The following is a 27189-nucleotide window of genomic DNA, read 5'->3' on the forward strand; positions in this document are numbered from 1 at the left end:
CATAGCCACCATGTAATGTGAGTTCTCCTCCAGGGTGGGTTTAATATAAATAAACAGAGTTCCATAGTACTGAAAATACAGCAGGTATATCTCGATTATATAAGTGAAGCAGTATTTGGTGAAAGTTATATATAAAGGCCATTGCTTCATCCATCACCTCTCACTTATTAATATACAATAAATGGTCACACTTTACTGGGATAGCCCCCAATAGATGATAATAAACTATGTGGAGAAACTGATTATCAACAGCTTTTGGTTTGTGATTTGGATTAGCACCTGGGTTTAGGTTTTGGGTTGAGGTTAAGGTTGTGGTTAGGGTTAGATCTATGTTTAAGAAAAAATGAAAGTAAATCTAATAGATATTTAATTTTGTATGTTTGTGTGTGTGTGTGTGTGTGTGTGTGTGTGTGTGTGTGTGTGTGTGTGAAATAGCATGATGGTATAGCAAGATTCTTAATAGAAAAGTTGAGGAAAGCACATTATTGACAGATTTATCTCCAAATCTCAGTGTGTTGCAGTAATGATAATTCAATCACTTGAAAAATGTTACTAAAAAAAAAAAAAAAGGTTAATTTTTAATTATTTAACCAGGCACCACTGCTTGGTATGTGTATATATATATATATATATATATATACACACACACACACACACACACACACACACACACACACACACACTCTCTCATACTCACTGGCCACTTAGGTACACCTGTTCACTTGCTTGTTAACACAAATAGCTTATCAGCCAATCACATGGCCGCAACTCAATGCATTTAGGCATGTAGAGGTGGTCAAGACAACTTGATGAAGTGCAGACCGAGCATCAGAACGGGGAAGAAAGGGGATTTAAGGGACTTTGAACATGGGATGGTTGTGGGTGCCAGATGGGCTGGTTTGAGTATTTCAGAAACTGCTGGGATTTTCACGCTCAACCATCTCTAGGGTTTACAGAGAACGATCCGAAAAAGAGAAAATATCTAGTGAGCAGCAGTTGTGTGGACGAAATTTTATTTATTTATTTATTTTTAAAGTTTGCCAAGTTGGGTCCCTGTATTAATTACGTTCATGGAGGAACTCAAACAAGTTCAAAAATATAATTAATGACAAATTGAGCTTTTTTCTTTAATGTTGCTTTTGGTCTAGAGCTGGAGATTCATCACTGCTTGTAACACATTCTGCTCACCTAAACTATATGAGGTACTTCATATAGCAGTTATTCTCAAATCTAGATTTCTCATAATTAACAGCTCTGATTTTCATGCTCGTTCAACCTCACGTCAGAAGACTTAATTCTGTCTGATAAATAAGGTGATGTCACTCACTGAGATGGAGCAAATTTCAAACTGAGCATCAACAACTGAGTTAACATTTGACCTTTACTGCCCTGTAAATTCTAGTTTAGAATCACTTTCTCTCTGGATGTCTTTAACACAATTTATGTAGCGTTTAATTTAATTCACCCTCCGATTTGATATCTTGAGTACTTAAAGCTAAGGAGATCCTGGCTAAAACAGAATTCCATTGGTTTCTTCAGGCAAATCAGAAGCCTGTGGAGCTGAGACAATTCCTCTGACTCAGGCATTCATCTCTAATGAACTAATGAATGAGACGTCATAATGAAGCACATGACATCTAGAACTAAGATGTCATGTCCAGACTGGTTCTTTTACAGTAGAACACACTTGATGATGGTTCATCTTGGGTTTCTTCCTTAATAAAGAAAATGGTTCTACATAGAACCATGAACACTCAAAGAACCCTTTGCATGAATAAAGGGTTCTTTGCATTGTAAAAAGGTTCTTGAGATTGATGGACAATGTGCTGTAGGTGGTTCTATGTGGAACCTTTTTGAAAAGAGTTCTATATGGTCCCAAAAGAGGTTCTTCTATTGTAGCAAGCTTGACATGGTAACAATAAAAGAACCCTTTTTGTGCTATAGAGACTATATACACTTTTCAAAAAGGCTCTATATAGAACCAAGCACATTCTCCATCAGTCCCAGGAATCCTGAGAACCTTTAATGATGCAAAGGGTTCTTTCAGTGTTCATGGTTCTATATAGAACCAGTTTCTTTACTAAAGAACATCGTCATTACCATAAATACCTCCTTTTTTACTTATGAACATGAGTGTGGAGTCAAAGTTTAGACACTTTCACAAGATTTCTGCCTTTGTTTCACAGAGCTAGGAGTGAGAAAAGATCCAGTGAAATGTGGGAGTTTCACAGTCCTGGTTATAAAGCATGCAGACATCTGAAGACATGTAATGCACATTTACCAGAGGGTATTCGCACTCCCGTATCAGTCGGCCCCTCTGTGCCTGGTCCAACCTCCTGCAGGTTGTTTGGACTGTCGATCATAGGGTCTTCCTGTACTGACCCCTCTTCGCCACTGTGGCCTGCCTCATCTCGGCCTGCCACTCTCTTCTCTGCTTCGTCCTCAGCACCCTCCTCCTGTTTGATTGTATGAGCTGGAATAAAAATGGCATAGACAATGAAATGCTTAGTTAACATTGCAGTTTTACACAGCTCAGTGCCAGGGCTATAACAGTAAGGAAGCATAAAATGGTCTGCGATGAAGTGTATGTGATTTAACAGTAGATAAGTGTGAGGGTGGATCTCTCTGTAAATGGTATGAGATTGTAGATCAAAAACAGAGATAACTGACAGCTGCAGCATGAATTCAAACAGGAGGATAATGGTATAAAGTTATCATGCACTGCTGAGTGCAATTTACTTCACCTCACGCACAAACCCACACAAGTCTCCATGTTATCCACACTTATTTGGTCCACTGTAGATGCTTAACCTGTCATTCTCTTACATTTCAACTAATTATCTATTGACTTCATCTTTTCCCTAAACATTAAACTTAAATGTAATGTACTCTTCAAAAGTCAGAGGTCTTTACTTATTTAATTTCCAGTCAAAACAGCCATTGAGTGCAGTAACTACTTTTTCAGGAGATATTTCAGGGGAGTCTAGATGTAAAGCAATCCACTTGTATAAGGAAGGAGAATATCAAATGAAAATATGTGAAAAATACTGAGTTTTCAAAACTAGAGTTCAAAAAGTGGTCACAGTAGCCACAGAGAAAATGCGACTCCCAACAACCATGCAAGACCGGCTAGACCACCAAAACTGCCCCCATCAGATAAACAGCAGTTAAAGCTTCCATCTCTGAGAGAGAGGAGAAAATCAAGCTGCTTCAGATCTGAAAACATCCACAAGTGTTTCTGTCCAGAGAAGCCCTTACTGAGGAAAGGAAATAGGCAAAAAAGAGAAACGTTTGTAAATCCTTCCACTCTGAGAAGACGACTCAGTGCTATGGGTCTGAAAGGATGCGTAGCTGAGAAGCCCTTACTGAGGAAAGGAAATAGGCAAAAAAGAGAAACGTTTGTAAATCCAAAATGTAGCTTGACCACCCCAGAGTCCAGATCTCAACATCACTGAATGTGTTTTTTGGGATTACTCGAATCTGAGAAGCCGAAAATACTGAATTGGAGGTATGGAGAAATATTCCTGCAAGCATGTCCTAAAAAGAACTGAAGCTATAATAAAGGTTAACTGTGGACACTTTAAAATAACGAAACATTTTGATGTTATATTTAATTGTCGAGTTTTGTGTATGATTTTCTATTAAGCTCTTAAATCGCCAGGGCGATAATAGCTTGGCCAGTTTACAATGATGTCCCTGTAGTTAATTATAAACCTTTAGTATATAATACGCCTGAGATGTAAAGATTAAATACAGTTATATCCAAAAGTTTGAACACCACTGGTTAAATGACACATATTGATTTTTTTTGTGAAAATAAGTCAGCATTTCCTCTGTGGTAATTTTATGTAGATTTAAGTGCCACAATTTCTACTTATTTACCTAAATGTGCAATTACTTTTATGTATCACAGTTTATGTATTCGGTAAACTGCCCCTCCCCTTACTCAACTCCAACACATCTGATCCAGCCAATCAGGGACTTGGGAAGAGGTTGATTATTGGAGCAGGTGTGGCAATCTGAGGTTGGTAATGAATATATGAAAAGCTTCAAACTGACTGGTGTAACTTTCCTATTAAAAATATTTATAACATTATAAGTGAACAAATCTATGGAGGTCTCTATCAGCATAACCATCTAAATGAAACAAAGAGTAAGCTAAGTATTAGAAACATTCAATCAAGGCATATATCTGAGAAGATGATAGACATAGCATGGTTAGTAAATGTGGGGAGATTAGCTGTACGATATGTTGTTAAGTAGTGTTAGGTCACCACGAAAATATGCCCAACTGCTGATTGTGATGAAGATGAGGCCACTGGACATTTGTCAATTCACTGTGAACGATCTGTGGACGTATGCAAAAGACTGAAAGCACTAGATATAAAGCTCAATATAAACATTAAGACTATAATGTTTGGAATGTTTGAGGAGAAATGGTCAAAAAATGTTAATGATTTTTAATGGTTAATTGTTTGTTTTACTAATGGTAAATTAAATAACACATTAATCCGACAGACTCAAATCCCTGCGGAAGTTGTTTTTTAAACAGATCATAGGTGAACTGAAATGACTGCGAATCATGGACAGAAGAAACAAATCAAAATATCCCTGGATGCTCCTGGATTCATAACTCTCTCATTTAAATTAATAATAAGTATGTGTATAATTGTGTTTTAGACAGACTCATTGTATTACGTGTATACATGGTTACTTATATGATTTTTGTATTGATTGTTTGATATTATGTACTTGAAATCTTTAATAAAGTCTATTTTCTAAAGCAAACTGTGATTGCAACTAAGCTCTGCAGGAGGGCAGCTCTCCAGGGCCAGGGTTGGAGACCACTACTGTAGAAGATGTGTTAACTTATTTTCACTTAGAAAATCAACAAAAACATTAAATTTGACTAGGACTGCCCACATGTGCCTGCATACATTTTCCTAAAAAATGTACAACTTGATGGTTGTTTTGAAGTGTTAAATGGAGCAAATGAAGTGTGATTTTTACACAGTACTATGTTTGAACATCACCACCAACTTTTATCTAAATATCTATTGACATCATCTTAACTTTGTCTTAATATGTTGACACCATCTGAACTTTTATCTTAATATCTATTCACATCATCTTAACTTTTATTTAAGTATCTATTGACATCATCTAAACTTTATCTAAATATCTATTGACATCATCTTAACTTTGTCTTAATATGTTGACACCATCTGAACTTTTATCTTAATATCTATTCACATCATCTTAACTTTTGTGTAAATATGTATTGATACCATCTTAACTTTTGTCAAAATGTCTGTTGACATCATCTTAACTTTCACTGAAATGTATTTTAACAGCACCTTAACTTTTCCTTTACCTAGTAGTATGTATGTGTTATTAATAGGCTGAACATTTATAGAATAATCTACAGGGAACTATCCAAATAAAGTGAGACGAACCAAGCATGAGCGCAGCAGTTACTATGACAGCCGAGGCTTAAAAGCAATGCAAGCTCAAAGATTAACCCCTTAAACGGCTATTCATTCAGTTATTAATATTAGAACATATTATCAAGTAACTACAATGTGTTATTTGGCAACTACTATAAAACTACTATGTGATTTCTGTAGTTGTTAGAGTGGGGAAGAGAAGTCTGGACAGGTCCTTAGAGTTTTAAAGGTTAAAGAGGAACAAGGCGGCTGCAGGCAGGGTCCCTGGGGGCAGGAGGCAGGTGGGTTTCTACTTGACTGACAGTGGGAGACAGTGAGCTGTGCAGCGCCGCCCTGCAGTCTGGTCAGGGCCTGTGCAGCGCTCCTCCGGGGAGGCCATCACCTCCCCCACAGCCACTGATACTCGCACAGCGTGGCCAAAAATAGACATGTTAACAGACAAAGAAACACAAAAGTGACACGCAAATGCACAGGCGCCCAGCCCGCGACTTTTCCGTCTCGACCGCACCAAAAAAAAAAGAGAAAAAAAGAAACACCTCTCCACGTTCTTCCTCCGTGCATCAGGTGGAAAAACGCTCGGGCTACTGGCCACGCCATCCGGCCCAACCTGTTCTGTAATACCGTTGCGGCTTTAATCTCCAGGACTAAGCTTTGAGTCACCTCTTCCTGCTCTCTCACAGAAGGCAGGAAACTCCCAGTGCTGCCGGCTAGCAGCGGATCAGTTAGCCTTGCTAGACATACGCTTTAAAAGAAAGGTGAAAACTTGATCGGTCAGGAAACATTTGATGTACAAATCTATCTTCTGCACTAGCGCTGCGAGCTAACAATCAATGAAAGACACAACAATTAGCATAATGCTAACAGCAAATCTAACACGTCACACACTGGCTTACAGGTCAATCTCGAGAACACTGATTTATGTAGTTTTTGACACTCCATGACCTACTGTAATCTATAAAAATGGACAGAATTACGCACAAAGTTTCCTCAAGATGCTACTAGTATTTTTAGCTATGTTGCTTTGTACTAGTATAGCCTTGTAGCTCCAAGACAAAACACTAAATGTGTATTGGATTGACTACAGTGTAAAAAAAAAGTAAAAAGAGTAAAATTCTGGTCGCAGAGGTTCCAGAAAAAAAAGAGTCATTTAACGGTAAACATGTTTTCTCGATGATGGTAAAAATCTGTAAAATTACAGTAATTAAATTTCTTAGTTTCACTAGTTCGGTATTTTTCCCATCAAAGTAATAACCATTCAAATACATAAACAAATATTTGTGAAACAATTCTCACAATTTGTTTTTGTGAATTGACGTTCTATTTCTGTTAACAACACTAGTTTTAAAATACAGTATTTGTATGATTAATTTACATGTATTTAATCTTTTTTTAATTGTGTACATTTGTGGTAATGGAAATGAATTTTTTTCACAGAAATGTTAGTTTAAAGTTCTAAATCTGCTGATTCAGGATCAGTTCCTTACCCTCCGCATCCCCCAGGAAAGATGCATAAAGATACTTTCAGACAGAACTCTCGCTCTTAAACAGAAACAAATGCAAACAAAGTTATTCAGAGTGGTTTGATGTGAAATGATTCAATGATTGACTCAGATTTTTTACAGTGGTGGTGATATGAACCAGGGGTCACCATGTCTTTTTGTTTACTTTGCAAAATGACCCATGAACCTAAAATCTTCTAAAGTTTCATATATAATGCTGATGATGGTAAAACAGTGGTGAATCTGAAAAAAAAAATATTTCATTGGTGACTATTTTTCTTTACATTGCCCCACCTCTTCCTCTAAACTTTTATGAAAGATACATTCAAGCCAAAACCTTCTATCATAAAGCAATGTCTCAGGCATTGAATAGCGTATTCATGACCATTTCAGAAGAAAGAGCTTCTCCTCAGATGTCTGTTTCTTATCACCACCACTGTGGACAAATCTGAGTCACTTAGATTCTCTAGATTGTCTAATTACACATCAGATCATTCTGAATGAACATACATCTTCATGGTATAATGTGTCCCTTTAATGTGTTATATGTGCATCTGGGTCTGTTGATACTGGTCAGACAGGTCAGTCTGTCTGGCAGATTTTACACTCCTTGCAGCCTTGTGACATCACGTCAACACTGCAGCTTAACAAGAAAAATAAATAAATAAATAAAAAGAAAAGCAGGAAAAAAAAAATCCCAAAAGCCCATCTCATCAGCTTTTCATGAAATGAATTAGATCATTTGGCACACTCTTAAATAAGACTTCCCCAAGGCCAGCATGGATTTCAGACATGAATACAACGAGCATTCGTTTGTGCTTACAGCATTCGGCAGCTGTAAATATTTTAGAAGCAAGCAACGCTTCCTTCAGCATGATGTGCAGCTGGGTGCGGAGTGCCTGAAAGTAACATGCCCTTTAGCATGAAACTGCCCACATGAAATATTTAATTTTTCCTTTCAGAGCCCTTCCAAAGAACTACTACAAGGTGACTGTGTGTATTGCACAACGCTTGTGTTCATTTGTTTTCGAAGAAATACTGATGAATAATAAGTAAGCATTTATTCCCCATGTAAAAGGCTGATCGTGTTTCATAACAATTCCAGTTTCTCTCCTGCATTACGGCAAGCAATATTTGCACAATTGTGATCGGTTATAAATGTTTTTTTAAGTTGCTCGACTCTGGTTTTGAATCTCGCAATCTGACCTCAACCAACATACCTCAAGTCAAACACAAAGCCAACAGAGTACCATTCCCACACTTTTCAGTTAAGCTTTAGAGGTCTAGTTCCCCACTTGTAAATTAGGATTTTGTTGGTTTGCATACATGATAAACCAGTTAACATGACAGAGTATGGTATACAGAGTAACAATACTTTATGGCTGGGTAAGTTAATGTGTGTTAGGGCTATCAAAATGAATGTGAATGTGAATAGTGTGATAATGTAAGAAATGGTTAATTTGTCTCATTTTTTTAAACGCCCATACGTTTTTTTTAGTTTGACCCTTTGCATCACTCATAGTAGTTCAGGCTGAAGCCCAATGCTGTACATTGTAATGAAAGAATTTGCAATCGTAGCCTTCTCATTCAAATACAGCTTACTTTCAGCATCCTCTTCTGGACAGTGCTCACAAGATTGCTATGGATAAATCAACAAGCAGCAAACTAACAAAAGCAATAAGTTCCCCTTGAGAGGCTGGATCTCTGGCATATTTGGAACCACTGCCAATATTTGGCTATATATATATATACACTGATGAAAACTGGAAAATGTGTTCAGTTTATGGTAACTGCATTACTTTTTCATGTTCCAGTTCTGCATTTAAAATGACTAAATACTGAATTACAGAATGTAATAAATACTTTCTGAAGAAGCTTATTTTGTCCACTCACAGCTATAACAAAATAAACTGTCAAATTTGAGCAAATAGGTTTGATTAAAGACACAAAATAGTGTGATTAGTTACATGAATTATTTTATTCCTTTGACAGTCCTACTATGTATAACTACATCATACAGAAACAAGCCAGGTTCCCAATGTTTAGGTTCAGTTCCTCACTCTCATAACAGAACCTGAAGATTCATTTCACAGTAGCTACCCAATTATTTACAGTATCATCTTTCAAGAAATAATAGCTGGATTATAGTAATTGAAGTTTAATGGGTTAATGCTAAATCAGCTCACCGACTGTTGGCAGAGAGTCTGTTTCAAACCAGCGGCTTCATACAGTCCCCATTACCAACAAATCCTCCTGACTTCTGTCAACAGTTGCCATTTAGAAAGAAATGCTTCCTCTCTACCCTCTAACACAGAAAGCATGGAGCATCTTTGGTGGCTGCAGCTGAGTGAACTTGAAACGGTTGCCGGGACAACAACACATAGAATCCCTTAGCCTCCCCATCCTCTTGTTGATCAAAGCAGCTAAGCCAAGGCAATAGAGAGAGAAAGAGAGAGAGAGAGAGAGAGAGAGAGAGAGAGAGAGAGGGATAGAGAGAGAGAAAGCCTCGTGACAGAGAACCAGACACAACACCGTCACAGCAGCACAAAAGATCTACAGTGGTCATTCCATCTAATATCCCTGGCTTTCTGCTCAGTGGTTTTAAAGCAATAGCTCGGTGAAATATACATTGTAAATGTTGTGATGAGTGGCCTAAAAGAAATGACCCAAAATAACATGGGAAAAATTCTGGTTCCATTGACTTACATTGAAAGTGAAGTATGTTTTTTCCTTCTCCTGTAAAGTTACTATTTTGGAGATACAAGGTTTTCTTCCGACAGCAGCGATTATGTGGATTCTGACACTGTATGACACCCTGTCATCTACTGTATAAACATGTAGAATATTCAGGCTTCTCAATGGCTCATACTACTGCCCCACTGTGTTAGAGAGGTTTGCGATGAATAAAGCATGCTCAGTGCTAATCATGAAGCTAATAAGCTTCAATGTCTTGCTAGCTGTTAGCCTTTTAGCTGCAGTGCTAAACTAAAGAAGCAAACTTCAGACATCAATCATGTCTCAGCTGAGGAGAAAATTGAGTAAATTTGATTTTAGTCAAACTATATGGCTTTAGACTAGACTTTCTAATAAAGGCAATAAAGGCCTGTGCTGTTAAAATGTGCAGATCAAACAAATCAGCAGCAAGTAATTCTCACTTATGTGAGATAGACAGATGACAGACAGCAAGCCATCCGTAGCAGTGGAATAAACTCAGTCTTGATTTTTTTGGGAGTCACAGATGCCAAACATCTCATTGTTGAATTCCAGACGAACCCAGTAATAAAGACAACACAAAATAAAAGAGTGCAGAATGTCCTCCTGACTTCTTCCACCTTAAATAAACAATCTAGTGTAACATTACAATCCAGTCTCCAGAGCTTAATGACAGAGCAAAGAGAAGGGCAGAAATCACAGTTCTGACATGACCCTAGGTCAAGGGTCAGATGATTTGGGCACTGATGGAGTCAAAGGCCAGAGCGTAATTGTTAGACAGGGCATGTATAGCTTTTCCAGTTTCTCTAGTTTCTTACCTAAAATCTTGACCAGCAATACTGAATCTCAACTGCCTCTCTTCTCCCTGTGTACTGCACTAAGTAGCCTCCCACATCCAAATAAATGCTGCATATGTGTCACTACAGCAAAAGGGCATAAACTCCTTACAAAAACCCTCGATTTCTGATGAAACACTGGATGTCTACAAATGTTATACATTGTCTGGGAAAGCTTTATGCTAGATGTTGAAGGAAGGATTTGATTGCATTCAGCCACAAGAGCATTAGTGTCATCAGGTACTGATGTTGGTTGACCAGTTCTGGACACTCCAACTCATCCTAAGGTACTGGATAGAGCTCTATCACTCCAGAGAGTTCTACTGCTCCACTGCCCAGTGCTGCGGGGCTTTATACCCTTCTTTATACCCTGCAGTACTGAAGGTGGTGTTTGTTGCAGATTTTCTCAGCATACACAATTTGTTTGAGATAAAATAAAACTGACCTGTGACTTTTGACACACTCATACAAATGCATACAAATATTACAAACTGACAACGGACACAATTGTATATTGTCAGAACAAAACCTTGCATCTCCAAAATGGTAACTTTATAGAAGAAGGAAAAAACCTTTTAATGTAAGCCAATAGAACCTGTTTCTTTTCGTCTATTCATCATGAAATTTACAAACAATGTAAAGGGCAACAGGCATTTTCAAATCACATCAAAAATTGAAAAATGTCAAAAATGGAGATTTTGTTCCGACCACAGTGATATATTTCATCTACATGTGAATACAGTCCAATACAGTGGCATATATGTAAATGTACGGGTATATATTTAAATATTCAAAACGGCATGGTAAACATGGTAAGCAAATATATTTTAAAACATTACATATATTGCACATATAATTTGCTTTCATATAAGAGTAAACATCAAAAGTGATTATATAACCTTAGAATATTGTAAAATAATTAAGAAAGCTGCGTAACATTGAGAATTAAGCTCAATCTCAAGGCAGACAACTTGGCAAAAATCCATTGTCTAAAACATCTTAGAAAACCTTCTGGTAAATAGTCTATAATGCTTCAGTCCACCTTGTCTGAATTGTTATTACAGGCAGCTGTTGTAAACAAGCTGCCTTTGATGATAAGAATATGTTTTTAATGACTTGCCTCTTTAAATCAAAGATTAAATTATAAAAAAAATTGTAGATAAAACAACAAATTGTTCATACGACAAGTGCTTCCAAACTTGTGAACAGTAGCCTATATAGGGAGTAAAATTGACAGACACATTATATGGTGTACTATCCCTATATACCGTTTGCACTCTAAATCTTCCATGAGCTTGTAAGGTAATAGTTTGGCCAGTTTCACAGCTCATACGGATGCCCTCCACATCCACGAAGGTATCGTGACACTGCAAGTTGAAGCGACTTCTCTTTACTTGCTTCGACATTTCTCAACTTTCTCCACACCGAGTGACCAACATTAGGCCGGGATGGTAGTGTTTGTCCCTCAGTTACTGACAGCTTCCCTTTTCTCAGTATACCAGCTCATGATGACAAACCTCAAACGGAGCCCTCAGCTCCTCCTATTTCACTCAGCTTTTGAGGAAGGGAGATGTCACACACTCACAGTCCTGTCCCTTCAGGTCAAAGATAAGATGACCACTATTTTGAGCGTTTCTTTCTCTTTAACTTGGTAAGATAAGGGCTGTTCCTCAATCCATCACGCAGTGATGCTCACTCAGTTCTCCTTTTCGTGCCTCTTGTGCAACGGAACACAACTTTAACCCTTAGAAGTGTAGACTTATTATTGCTATGTTGCTGTTTTATTTCAATTTAATTACACATTCAGTTCTAATTACACAGTTAGTTATGTAGTGAGTTATAATTGCGTGAAAATGTTTGAACAGTCCTGCTCAAATTACTTTTACAAAAACTTGCAAATGAAGTTTTATTGATTTTCTAAGTGGAAATATGTTAACACATCCTCTACAGGGAGCTGTTTCAATGCACAATGTCTGTTTATTTCAGTTTGACATGTTGGGGAAAAAATAAAAGATAAAATATAAAATGTACCAACAGTTTATGCCACAGTTTATGGTTTATTTTCACATGTTTGGATTATTTTCACTTAGAAATTCAACAGAACATGTAATTTGACTGGGGCTGTCCCAAACCTTTTGCGTATAACCATATATTTGATTTGCACTCTGTATGAAGGTTGAGTCTACATACTTTATTTTTGCTTTGTTTTTGGTCAATAAATGACAAAATTGTGATTACAATGCAATGGTGGACAGTAATGAAGTGCATGTAGGGCTGGGCAGTGTGTCAATATGTATCATTATCATGATATATTACATGAAAATGCAATACGATATGCTTTTCTAAACATATTGATGATGATGGGTGTCATCAGTGCTTGTAGAACAGAATATCATTGTATTGACAGTTTTTGAATGTATCTTTTATAATGTAGCACTATTGGCTCTTTTTTCTCTGGCTTAACTGATCAGTATATTATATTTTTGCCATATTGACCGCCTCTAAGTACATGTGCTCTGTCGCTGTACTTGTTTGAGTATCCATACTTCATTAAAGTGTTTTCATTTTTCATACCTTCACTATTTTACATTTCAAAGTTAAACATCTCTATTACTATCTGCACAAATGTGTGGTTACTTAAACAATCCTTGCACATCTCTGTGCAAAACCACACCCCTAAGAATGCCTGTTCTATTGAAGCCTAGTGCCTAGATACCTCTGATGAGGTTCAGAATTTACTGATATGTAATATCATTTTGAGGGGTGGGGTTACTTTCACTTTTGTTGAAGAGAAAATGAGTAAACACATCCTCTTTAGAGAACATACTTGAGCATATTTAATACACAATTACCGTTTATTACCTGAATTTAACACAGAAAAGGACAAAACATAAAACGTGGCCTGAGCAAAGTGATGGCCGATTGTATATTTCATGCCTTTTTTCAATATGTTAAACTTATTAAATTAATACAAATGAACTAAATTACTAGAAATGAACTAAAATCTGCAGAATTTTTTTTCCATCAAGATATCAGTTGGCACAAAACCTTGCATCTCCATTTTTGCTATTTTTCATTCTTTGACAGTTTGAAAACACCAGCTGCCCTTTACGCTGTGTGAAAGTTTCATGATGAATGGACCAAACGAAATGGTTCACAATGACTTGGAACATAATCACTTTACTTTAGCTTACACGGAAAGTTAGGACAGTTTATTCCCTCTCCTGTAGAGTTGACCCATTAAATGACCACAGCCCACTGGCAGAAACAAAGTTTCATTAAAAACTTCTATAATCCAAGACTAACTCAGCCACTTTGCACTGAAGTCCCTGTGGCTACTGAATAGTAAGCCTTAGTATGTTTTAAACCCGATTTTAAGGGGTTAATTGGAGATCCAAGGTTTTGTCATGACTGTGATATATTAACTTATTTTCACTTAGAAAATCGACAAAACGTAATTGACAGGGTTTTCAAAGTTTTGCTTATAATTGTTAATAGACTTCTATTGTAACATGAGTCATTTTTTTTCATGCGTTTCTCTGCTTTCCCTCAAGTACAGCAGGGTTTTGTCCATCAAAATGAAACTGATACAATAACCTTTCATCAAAAAGCCATAGTAAAATATCCCCTCTTCATCTTACAGACACACGATTAAAAGTTTAGAATCTGCACAAAATTCCTGTCTTGTTTTAATGAGCCTTAAGTGAGAAGTAATTAATATCGTTTTGTTATCACTGGCCACTTCTCAGGGTTAAAGAGCAGATATGAAGCACTGACTGAGGAGCTGAATTAATAATTCATGCTGCAGGTAACTAAGGAAGGAGAAATGAGAAACGCAGCAGAGAGTGTGTGGAGTTCTCAGTGGAAAACAGAGCTGTTGAGCAGGAGGTAACTAGGAGAATGTATGTGTGTGTGTGTGTGTGTGTGTGTGTGTGTGTGTGTGTGTGTGTGTGTGGGGGAGGAGACTCACGGGTCGGAGAGCTGGGGCTTTGGGAATGCTGGCCGTTGGGTGCGTCTAGCGACAGGTCCACCAGCATTCTCGAGTTTTCTTTCCTAGGAGAGCAGTCGCCGTTACCTAGGAGACAGGCAGAAACAAGTGCACTGAGGACATCGCCCTGCTTCAGGCAGAGCACTGAGCTCAGCTTTATTCACTCGCACAGACAGACAGACACACAGACAGAGAGAGAGACGGAGAGACGCACACACACACACACACACACACACATGCAGACAGACACCCAAATGTACAGTCACATTCACATAAACATGCACACAAGCATACATAGACACACAATGCCATTCAAAAGTTTGGAATCACTTGCTACATTTACAATTTTTGTCATTTTTAATTACATGCAATTTTTATTTAAACACAACCTACTCACTATTTTGTTTTTAATCAACACTTCTTGAATCCCATGTCCAAGACATGATTAATGATAACTGATAAACTGCAGTAACATACATTACATACATGTTGGTCAATTTATTGGCCTTAAGGTTTTGATCTCCACTTTCTGATCAAATCTCTTGTCTCATGTTTTGTTATTTCCTCAACAGGAAACAAAACCAAAAATGCAATCTTTCTGAAAATGCTTGTATGCAATTAACATGTCAGAAGAAATAACAAACACACAATATAAAATGTGCTGTTACTTTTGCATTTTAGTGCAATAATTTTTCACAATATCTTAAATTCAGTAAATGCATAGCAGCCGTGCATTCAGTTGTGCAGAAGTGTGTTCTCTGTACAGGACGTGTTCACCTATTTTCACTTTGAAAATCAATAAGAGGCAATCGGCACCCAAACTTTTGCATATGACTACACACACGTGCTAATTTTATTCTCAAATTTTTTCAGATTTTCCAGTCATGCTAGAATCTTCTACAGGTGTCAAAAAACATTCAAGATGCCACAGAGGAACCCCTTTTGACTGCTTTTGATATGAAGTACCTTTCAGTGGATCATTTTCTGTGAATGGGATTTGTGAGTGTGAAGGGTTAAAGAACCTCTACATAATGTAAAGGTTATGGGAAGAACCCTTAAACTGGTAAACCTTTATATTATGTGAAGGTTCTTTATACCTTGTTCTGTGCATGCCAAAATGTCTTTATTTCTACTTGTAGCTTCTTATAGGCCTACAAATGACTTGATGATAACATCAGCCAATATTGACAAGCTACAGTTTTATCTGTACCAGTGAAAACATTGCTGATGATTTTGGCGTCATCAAGATTTGAACTCATGAGCTTGCAGAAATAGAGCAAAGCCTTAGACAGTTATGCCACTAGGCAACCCAACACATATCACCCCACAGCTATACAGGCTAATCTTAACATTTAATCATGAGAATAAAAACTTTCCGGAAAAAAAAAAACAAAAAACTTTTTAAAGTCAATTAAAGAAAAAATCTAAAAACCAGGCAATAAAAAGAAACCAAAACTGCAAAGAATTATGAGTAGCTCCACTTCTAGTGCTGCAATATGTGTCCTTTCTAAGACTAGGGATCTGCACACATACATGATTAATTATTTGAGGTGCCAACATTAAAACACTAAAATTACTATTAAGGTATTTGTTACTTTCCTCTGTGGAAGACAGAAACCAACAATTCAGCCAACACAACAAGTTCATATTTATAAATATATGCCACGTTGTACTTCGTTCAGAAACATGAATTCCAGGACACGCTGCCAAGGATGCCCTGCTAAAGACATGAATAAAGACAAATGTATTGCTGTATTGCTAACTAGGCTAGCTTGTTTAACTGTCATTAAAATGTCAGAAATTGTGTTTTCTCTGACAAATAATGTTGGAATGCTCTGGAATGTCTTTCACTCCAAAGATATAGTAGTGCTGAAATGTATATAGATACTGTAAATATCCATATATGTTACAGTAACAGTACTATACCACCCCCCCACCCCCCACCCCACGGGCAAGTGCCCCCCACCGTCTCTTTCACACCCCTAGGAGAAACACTGCACTGTTTGATTAGAACAATTCCATGTAAAAGTAAAATATAAAACATAAATACAAAATTATATCAGCTGATATAAGGAGTGCCCAGAACTGCCGAACTCATATACAACCACATCCAGTCTTATGCAAAAGTGTGAACACCCTTGGTGAAACTACTTTCTTCATGTTATACGTGAAAAGATGTTAATACATGCTCTACATAGAACACACTTAAATATTTTTTCTATGTACTGGCTGAGTTTGCAATAACATTGCAATAAAAAAAAATAAATATATAACATAAAAAAGTCATGCATTTTGTACACTTTATGTTACATTTTTCCCAGATTTGTTAAACTCAGCAATTAAACAGCTACTGTGCATTATAATGTGCAGATGTGAGTCTCTGTAGAGGATGTTCACTTATTTACAATCAACAAAACGTGTCATTTGACCAGAAGGGCCCAAACTTTAGCGCATGACTATATCCAAACGCACACTCCTCCACGCTCTTTCTTAGAAGCAGATACATTTTGCAAAACCAACAAAAGAAAGTGTGGATTTCAGCAGCTATCAGGCACTAAAGCAATGCTGAACCTCTCAGATCTCCTGCTGAGGGGTCTCAACTGTACATTCCTTTCAACTGTACATTACACTTTCCTTTCAGCCTCTTAAAGGAAGCAGCACTCTCCACTCCATTTCAGGCACACTATACACTTCCCCCTCGTGTTAGCGGTCTTCTCCATTTCCCCACTGCCGTGTGCTTTCTGCAGTGTGTGTGGGGCAACGGGAGAGCTTGTTAAGCTTTCAGCCACATCCTTAACATCCAGATTGGATTTCCTCATCTCTCCACACCCGGTGCACGCAGGCCACAAGCCTCTATACAGCACTGCAGCATCCACCCAGGGGGAGCGAGCCTTTCCTACTGATCCACTTTCATACTGACCCCTTCAGAGTAGGAGGCACAATGCATGTGCATTGGCCATCATTTTACACCTATCTGGCGCTGCCACTTATAAAAGAAAACTGCTATTATTTGAGGAAGCCAGCTGCCGTTACATTGTCTCCACATTTCATGACTAATGGACCGGTAAACATGATGAAAAGTTTGAAGTACTGACAATGGACAGTTCACACGGGAAAAGCAGAATGTTTATGCAACATTGGATGGCTGCACTGAAATATCTGCGTTTTCTCTACTGCATTTGCAACCTACACTGATAAATCTTATCGCTGCTGTCATAACAAAACCTCTCCATTTTTGTCATTATTCAGTTTTTGAAATCATTTGAAAACGTGTGTTGCTCTTTACATTGTCTGTAAATTTCATGATAAATGGACCAAAACAAATCAGTCAAAATGACTTATATATATATATATATATATATATATATATATATATATATATATATATATTGATGACTGATATATATATATATATATATATATATATATATATATATGAGAGCATGAAAAATATCACATACCGGCTCTGAAAATTACTATTATTTTAATAGGTGTCATGTTTCAATAAGTCATTTTTGCTTGTGTTATAAAGCTACTATTTCAAAGCTGTAAAAAGAGGACACACACACAAACATTCCACTGCAACACAACATGGCACGAATCAAAACTCTCTTTCACTCTCATCCCACAAGCACGCAGAATGCACTGTACATATTCTGTACACAAATTTAGTCAACAACGGATACGACGCTGTGCACCAGACCCTACCAGTCAAAAGCTTGCCCCTTTCATTACACCATCATCATTCATTTTCACTGCAGCATTGATGATGTCCTGATCCAGTTGTTTTGCATCCTGATTTTGTTTGAGTATCAGATTTTTTTTCTTATTTAATGCAGCTACACAATTCAGGCAATGCTTGTCTGCTATTTAACGATGCAGTGAAATTGCTTAATTATTAATCTGTACATAATGTAACGTTCAAAGCTAATACATAATTTTGCTTTTTTTATTTACTATTTTATTGTGTCTTTATTGTTGATGATGCTAGAGTTTGATCTTACTGATGATTCTGGCTACCAGTTGCTTCATCGTTCCGCAGGAAACTGACTTAATTTTTGAAATGCAAATATTGGTAAACACCAAACACTGAAGTTTTTTTGGACCACTTATGTTCAACTTATAGCGTTGTGGCACACTGAATTTAACACTTATTTTAAAATGAATGTTTTCACAATAGTTTTTAACCAGTCATGACTTGCGAGTGAAAAACGTTGCAACTCAGTGTATTTTTACATGCTTCTTATGCTGTCACTTGCAGTAAACAGCAGAAAGACTCACAGTCTTTCTCACAATGTGCTCACATTTTACTTGCTAACTAGTTCAACACAGTCTAAACGCAGAATCCGCAGAATCTTACACGTTTTCAGTTTACACTTTAAAAACAGTTCCATGCTATTGCATTTAAACCGCTTTCTTAGCTTCTGAAAATGTGCTTCACTACTGCAGATTGCAGACATTGCCTGTTTATGACACCTTCAAGACAGCAGTGTAAACAGAGAACAGAAAATAAGCAAAAGAATTGTAGCTGGATCAGATTTAATAGAGTCAGTCCTTTAAAATATGCTGGGATTAGCTCCAATCTGGATTGGGACACCTCCAAAAATAGCATACATGGAATTATGCAGCAACAAAACAGTGTTAAATCAAAAATCTTATATTTTAGAATCACTGAAGCTGCCACTCTTTGCCTTGACGCAGTTTTACCCTCTCCTGGCATTCTCTCAAGCAGCTTCATGACTTTCCAACAGGACTGAAGGAATTCCACATATGCTGAGACCTTATTGGCTGCTGAAAACTATTTCTTTGTGAATTTTTGCAAACATATTCACACAGAGGCCTTGACTACTTGATGTACTACTTGATGTAGTTTAATTTCAATTTGTTCAAACATTTAAGTGTAAATCTTTAGATCAAATTGTCTGTACGGTCACAGTTGTCCACAAGGACACACAGCTGTGCTGTCTTGCTGAATGACTGATAAAGAGTGGAAAGTACCTGGGATGTCAGAGTTAAGCTCTCTATTGTAATGGAGCATCCTGAGTATCTAGTCTGTCCCTCCTTCAAACAGGTTGGATTAGCTGAATCAGTCAAAGTGAGGGAATGTAATGTAATGTAATGGTTTTCATGTCTTTTTGTCAATTGTTTCAGGCATGCTTTCATGAAATCGTCTTCTTTTGCATGTCACACAGTACAACGGAGGAAGTCCACTTTTGCTCAAGGCTGCTGTAAATGTCACAGCCTGCGCTGCGTAAGAACAATGAAAAATGACATGATACTGTATGTACTGAGTACTAATTTAAACATTCTCAATACGGAAATAAAAAGAAATGCAAACACTCATTTTGTGAAGTCCAACTGCTAAAACAAGATCATGATGTGAGAAACACATGACCTGACAGGGACAGAAAGGTTTTTTTTAACCAAATATGTAAAATAACTGAAATATTCTGAACCAGACACATCGATTTTATTTTCTTTCTGTTTCTGTACTTTTTTAAAATACTTTATTTAAAGTCGACACATTACATGGCTACTTTATCTCTTTGTCTGACAGCTGTGAAAGCCAGAACTTTGGCCTCATTAGATCATCTGAGAAGTGCCTTTGTGACCTTTTTCTCACTTTTGCATTACTTTTTTTGTTTGTTTTTATTTAGTGTAAAGTATGGAAGTATAGTTAAGGTTAAGTTAAAACCTACTACTCACTATATGTAGAAACAACTGGTTTTCTACCATTCTTTGTTTTTGTGCCTATTCTGTCTTTCCACTAACACCGTAAAACAACAACTGCATCTATCTGTCTATCTATCTATCTATCTATCTATCTATCTATCTATCTATCTATCTATCTATCTATCTATCTATCTATCTATACTTTACTCTGTGAAAATGTAGTAACAATATTTCTTGTGTAATCCTCAGTTGCTTAGGTAAATTTACTTAAGATCTGGTTAAGATCCGTTAAGTTTTTGTTAACTCTTATTTTTTCAGATTTTTCATTAGTTCTCCTCGCAAAATGCTATTTTTTATTATTTTTTTATCATAGCATATCATCATGCTATGTTTGCGTGATTTTATTTTCACCATGGTGGTCTTCTGTGCTCAACTTCTCCAGTTCAGCTGTAGACATAATAGCTATAAGTTAGCAGCACTCATTACCATATGAAACAATCCACTTACAATAATGGAGCTGCTTCAACTGATATCAATGCACTGCACAGGTATGAGTGTTCACAAGTCCATCTAACTAATTCAAGATGAGGCAGAACTTCAATAGTAGACTAATCCCAAGCTCTGCTGAAACCACTGATTGGGCCGTCTGAGTCAACCTTACTCGCTGAAAAAGTGTGGATTTCCTGAAAATAGCCAGTAGCTATAACTACAATATACAGTTATTTAAGCTTGAACGTAAAAAGTAAAGTCTACTAATTTAAGTTTATAGTGTAGAGCGGTTTAGCTCCACCCATTCACATTGGAGGCAAAAGCCAGTCAGGAGTCATGTATCAGTCTTAAAGGAGCAGCCTGTTTAATTCTAAGAGATGAAGAGAGACTGGTTACTGAGTTATGACTGTTCTTACTAGATACTCATATACAAATATAAGCATCATAATGTTGTCCTTTAATTCATATAAACATCATCGTATAAGTGGATTTTGAGAACAAAGTGTTATGATATGGTCCATTTATATCCAATTTATATTCCAAGTGACAAATCTAATTTATATGGTCAGACCTTGGCCACATATCTATATCAGTTGTCATAGTAACAAATCAGATGTGCATCCACTGACTTGGGTGGGGCAGGTAAAAAAAAAAAAGATAAACAAAAGAAATTACATGAAATGTGACTGGGTAAACTGGACCACTGACCAGTCAAACTAAGGACCATGTCCAAAGATCTAAACCATACAAATGTGGCTTTAACATAGCTTGATTTTCTACGTGGTTATTTGCCATTCAAAGTGCAAATATTTCAGAAATACCAAAAAAAATAATCACATTAATCGCAATAATCAGCTGCTATAGAAAATAAATGCGGGAGGTGAGATGAAAGGACAGTCCGCGAGTCAGGAGAGCAGGAGGTGAGGCAGCCAACTGTTATGTGTGCCGGCACAGTGCGGGAGACAGTGTCAGTCCGTGTGTGTGTGTGTATGTGTGTGTGTGTGTGTGAGAGAGAGAGAGAGAGAGACAGAGTGAGCTGTGGAGAGAGAGGCAGTCAATGACACAATCCCGGAGTCCGTCTCTGGTTACCGCGGCGAGGTTGAGGGAAATCTCAGGTGACCGGCAGTCCCCTGGCAACGGGGAACAAGCAAACCGCTGCGATTTTGAGTGACGGCGGGGGGGTGTGGGGGGGGAGGATTTTCCATAACAGTGCATTAGCTGCTTGGCCTCCCAGTCCGGCCAGCTTTCTCAGGGAATGAGATAGGCCTGGCAACGAAGAGCAGCTTATCAGCCCCAGGGAGAGAGAGTGAGAGAGAGACACAGAAAGAAAGAAAGAGAGAGAGAGCAGCTAGACGACTTTCAGACCAGAGATAAGGGCTGTAAAATCAAGGAGCAAAAAACTGGGCTGATATCCATCAAACACTGTTTCTGTTAGCGCTCCGACAAGCTATGACACACTCAGTCCTCTGCAGGCATGTGGTTTTCACGGTTTTACTACTGTTCCATTTCATTTGATATGCTTTTTCTACTCTACGAATCAGCAGCTTAACATTCCCACACAGATACACATACCCTGACACTCAGACTTGTTGACTGCTCGCAGGCCAGACTGAGACTAGCTGTACTGTCACCGTGGGCCAACAGCGCATGGATAATATTAAAAAGGCTACCGGCTGCCCCCGTGCTGATGCAAGTCGAGAAGTCGTAGGAGAGCCCACTGGAGACTACCGGAGTGACTGCAGGGCTGTGGCGGGAGAATGCTGAGTCATAATCAGATCATTCACTGACTCAACTCGCAGGAAGAGTAGAAACTGCAGAATGGATTGTTCCATGTGCTTTCATTTTGGACAAGCAAGGAGCATGAACTGTCATGGATTTGAACTCTAAGAGATCATTATGTGGGCCTACAGTTCAATTTCACCCAAATCAGTTTCTATGCGTCGTACGATGAACCAAACAGTTTTAGGGGTTTTAAATAAACACGATTGGTTCACATTCTGCCTCGAAATGTAGAGACAATCGTATAGGGTCATCTACTGCCGAAGCTAAGCTCCTTGGATATAGGCTAGGAAAACTGTTTTGGAGAAAGACTCACAGAAACCTGAACTGATTTGCACATTATGCTTGGCTCTCAGCCCGTTCCAGCAGAAAGGGTTGGGCCGAGAGGCAGGTACTGCACGGAAACGTCAATACAGAAGAAAAAGCTGACGTTTTCTCAGGATCCATTCTCCATGCACAGCCAGCGATTGGTCGTGGCATGTTGTAGACATGCAGGTTTTTGAGCTAGGATCTGGTTTTTCCTGTCAGGTGCAGACCAAAGTTCCACATCACGGGTGAAACTCACTCCCTACTTTTATAAGTTCGTCCACAGACAGCACAGCACGCACATAGCTGCTGGCTTTGCAAGATGTGCTGCTCAGCCACAAGCTAGCCTGCGGTCATCGCCAGTGGCACAAATACCCAGGCCAAGGTTCTCCTAGTTTATCACAGTGAGAAAAAACATTCTCAACACAGAGTTCACATCAGACGCTTTGGCGTAAAGCAACAGACGCAGAGGAACCACATAGAGTTTTGAAGATGTGGTCAAGTCAGTCTAATTGTGTGTATGAGGAGTACAAATTTAGTCTGAAAAGCGAGGGGACCAATGTCAGGAGCATAAACCTAAATATGGCAAATGTAAAACTGAGCAAAGAATGTCTACTACCAGACTTATCACTATTGATGTCACATGCTTTATATATATCACTATTAAAACCCCCAAAACAAATTTTTAACAGTATTAATAACACACATATTCCATACGGAGATTCAGTTTTCATTGTAACAATAATATCTTTTTCACATTGTGCCAAATTGTTGATCTGATCTGCATTAATGTAAATATTTGAGCAAAATCCCCACATAATGGCAAATTTGATGATAATTATGAAGAAAAACAAAGTAGCGTTGAAAATAATTCTATAACTGAACAAATAAACAATCTATATTGGCTTTAATTGGAGTTTTAAACTGTAATTGACAGCTATACAATAACTGACTTCCGACACCTCTTTCTGAAACTCAACTGTGTACTTTTTTGTCATCTATCCCACAACCCCTCAAAATCTTCTCACATTATTTCAAAGAGCGGAAGGTACAAGACCCTCCGTCCCCCCCTGAATTTGCACCAGTGGCTAGCCTACCTTGCAACGCCTACACTACAGTTTCAAAACACATCGTTTCTCTGTTTTGAGGCTTCGAGGATTAGCAGCTTTTTTATGGGTTTGACATTTTTTAAATTCCATGACAGTTAATCAACGAAAAACAAGTTAATCAAAAGCTCAGCAAAAAACAAAAAGAAATGCTGAGGAAGTTCATCTCTTTTTATTCCGTTTGGTGATCTACATGTTACAGGTTGCTGGAAGAAAGTTAAACTGTAAAACTCTCTTCATTTTCCAATACACCTGCAAGAATCCTCTGATGAGGGACATTTTATCAGCCTGTTCCATCTGAGGGAATCTAAGGGGGGAGTCAACGGGCGGGAAGGTACCACTGTGCACCTGGTACTGAAGCCCCATGCAGATAACAAATCTCAAGGGGAGCCAAGAGCAGAAGTGTTAGTGTTCAGTGGGATATTTCAACAGCTTATTTGTTCCTTTACTGCATGTATTTAACAAAGCATGGCAAGGACTACACCTACACTGTGAAGCTCCAGGCACAAACTATTCTGCCATAACGTTCTGAAGGGGGTGGGGGGGTGGGGGGGTTAAACTAGAGAAAGGTCAAGACTGAGAAACAAAATCAGCCAGTCACAAAAAACACAAACACACACACACACACACACACACACACACACACACACACACACACACACACACACACACACACACACACACAATACATGCCTATACCTTTATCTATCTATCTCTCTCTCTCTCTCTCTCTCTCTCTATTATATATACATATATAATGCTCATTTTAATGTTGATTATTTTGCATGAAGTATAATAGAAATTAAACAAGCAAGCCCACAATGAGGGAGAACCCTCCATCCTCTGACAAGTCACATTCACTTCAAAATCAAGAGCAAGCAGTAAACATAAGCATATATTAGCTTGTGGCTAGTGCTTTTTTGTAAAATGTTGTACTTTCATAATGTTGAAAGGTCTAAAAAACGAATTAACTGGGCAAAGAAATAGTATTTTACATATATTATATGTATAATAATATGTTCAGTTAATATGTCAGCTAATATATTATACATATAACATAATATAATATAATATCTGTATGATACATGTATAATAATGTTTCTTATATATAATATATATATATATATATATATATATAATATTATATATATATATATATATATATATATATATATATATATATATATATAAAAAAAACATTTGTATATTCACAGTCTGTGTAGTTTTCCTAACGGCAACAGAGTGCTAAATGTGATACAACCTTAAAATGTACCATTGGCCTTTCACATCGTAGCGTATAATGTGAAGGTAAAAATACATACAGACTACATGCATTAAAATTCTATTCTATTCTATTAAATTCTATTCTATCAAATTCTATTCTATTCTATGAAAAAGAAAATCATGTCACTTACATTACGAATCGTATAGCTCATACCACATTCATGATCATCTGAGATTGGCTTTAAGACAAACTTTGAGTAAATTTGGAGCAAATAATCCTTTCAACCATCATAGTAACCATAATTCAGACCAGACTTACTTGCTATATAGCCATCCGTTGCCTCCATGTCCGTGGTTTGGGGGAAGAGCTGAGGAGAGGAGAAGAAGAGAAGCCATCAGAGATCATAGCTGTGCAAGAAAGCGGCTCTTTTCTGCAACCCTCTGTTGTCTTTTGCACAAATGAGATCACACATGCACACTCATTACCTATAGGACATCCGTAACACACAACGATGGCCACAGGAAAAGAGCATTAATGTGCAGCGCTCAGACGCTGCTGAAAGGCATAACTAGGACTAGCAGTTGTCACCAGACGAGATTCTATTATGTTTCCCAGCGCACTATTTCCAAAATCGCGTGATTTCCAGAAGTTACTTTTCTTTGCTAAGAATCATGACAATGTTAAAACAACTTTTCTGAAAATAAATAAATAAATAAATTAGGCTCAGGAGGTGGTGCTGATTGGACAGGTCAGAGTTTTCTTCAACGGTCAAACAAAGAAAAAATGAACCAATTATCTACAGGGAGCTTTCCGACAAAAATAGCCTTAACATTATTGTCATCCTCTCTATTCTCTCACACCACAGTATGTACTACGCTGCTGAAATATATAGTGTGCATATGCTGATACATGATGAGCTGCATTCAAAAATACAAACAGATACTTGCTAAAGCATTATGATGAGATGACTCATATCTTCTGATCTGAAAATAAAGCAGCTCTTGCACTATGTACAGTATGTAAATCCATCACAGAGTAAAATCTACGAGCGAGCCCTTTTTACCTTTCACTGTATATCTTTCTAATAGGTTTCCACATTGTGCAAATAGAGAGTTTGCATTGCTCTGCACAGCTTACTTGTTCACGGGTCTGTGCAAAATCTTTGTTGTTGCTATTAATTGTAAAAAAAAAAGGCCTCCAGCACATTATTAGGGAAGTAACACATGCAGCGATAGTTTCCGGCAAGAGTGAAAAGCACACAGACTACTGGAGGTATAAATAAAAACAAATGAGTACATTTCCACTTGGTTGCAGGTCAGCTGACCAATAAATGAATAAATAATTCAGTAAATAAATGAGATGCAAGCCCACAGCGTGGAGCGTCTGACCAGACGACCGTCCCCAAACTAGGCCTGGCCTTCTCCCTTTTAGGGCTTAAGCGCACTTTAACCTTAAACGTATTAGTTTCTGTTCATGAAGTCGTGAAAAAAGATGAAAGCATGAAACCGACTGAGCTCAAACTCTGAAATGGGGCTCAGAAAGTGAGGCTGCAATTAAAACATCAGCACAAATGCAAGCCAAGTATCTGAACGATTTACAGCGCCATCTCATTTAACGTGCCTTATGGATTAACGCAAAATAAATAGCGCTTGAAGTAACAGAGGGCTCCTGAAAAATCTCCTACTGTATACATGTTAATGCATGATGCTGGGATTACGTCTGTCTCTTATTTTCATCCACTATATTAATCACACGGCCTCCAACTAAAGCATCTGCTGAGAGCTTTTCCTCAAGAATGATACGATAATGCATGATCAGTATCACAATACTTAGCTTTTTTGAGGTTGGATAAGGTTGGATGAGTGCCATATTTGAAAAGTACTAACAAAAACCATGAACACCGTGACGTTTCACATACTGCACTGTACTAAATCGAATTAATCAGGACTAAAGTTGCTCTCTTTGTAAACATATATGCAGTTTATCAGTATTTTTTAAGCGCTGATGATATCAACGACATACTTAAAAGTGCCCATTGTGATGTTTTGTGATATAATCGATCACAACAGTGATAAATATCGTCAAACTGCATTGCCCCAGTGTGTGGCCAACTAGATGAAATGTAAAGT

The 27189-nt window shown here is 37.7% G+C and overlaps 1 protein-coding gene across 3 annotated transcripts in view; it reads right to left on the minus strand.

Annotated features, from left to right (window-relative positions):
* ikzf2 (IKAROS family zinc finger 2) overlaps positions 1–27189 on the minus strand; it is a 58372-nt gene that overhangs the window by 28335 nt on the left and 2848 nt on the right. For all 3 annotated transcript variants that reach the window (XM_037539032.1, XM_017707320.2, XM_017707322.2), the window contains exons 2-4: positions 25379–25427; positions 14465–14569; positions 2282–2473 (exon numbers count right to left, since the gene is read on the minus strand). In XM_037539032.1, coding sequence (XP_037394929.1) covers positions 2282–2473; positions 14465–14569; positions 25379–25406 — 325 coding nt within the window. In that variant the 5' untranslated portion in view covers positions 25407–25427. The remainder of the gene's footprint in view (positions 1–2281; positions 2474–14464; positions 14570–25378; positions 25428–27189) is intronic.

The sequence above is a fragment of the Pygocentrus nattereri genome, chromosome 6 (assembly GCF_015220715.1).
Source record: "Pygocentrus nattereri isolate fPygNat1 chromosome 6, fPygNat1.pri, whole genome shotgun sequence".
In the NCBI taxonomy this organism is placed as follows: Eukaryota; Metazoa; Chordata; class Actinopteri; order Characiformes; family Serrasalmidae; genus Pygocentrus; species Pygocentrus nattereri.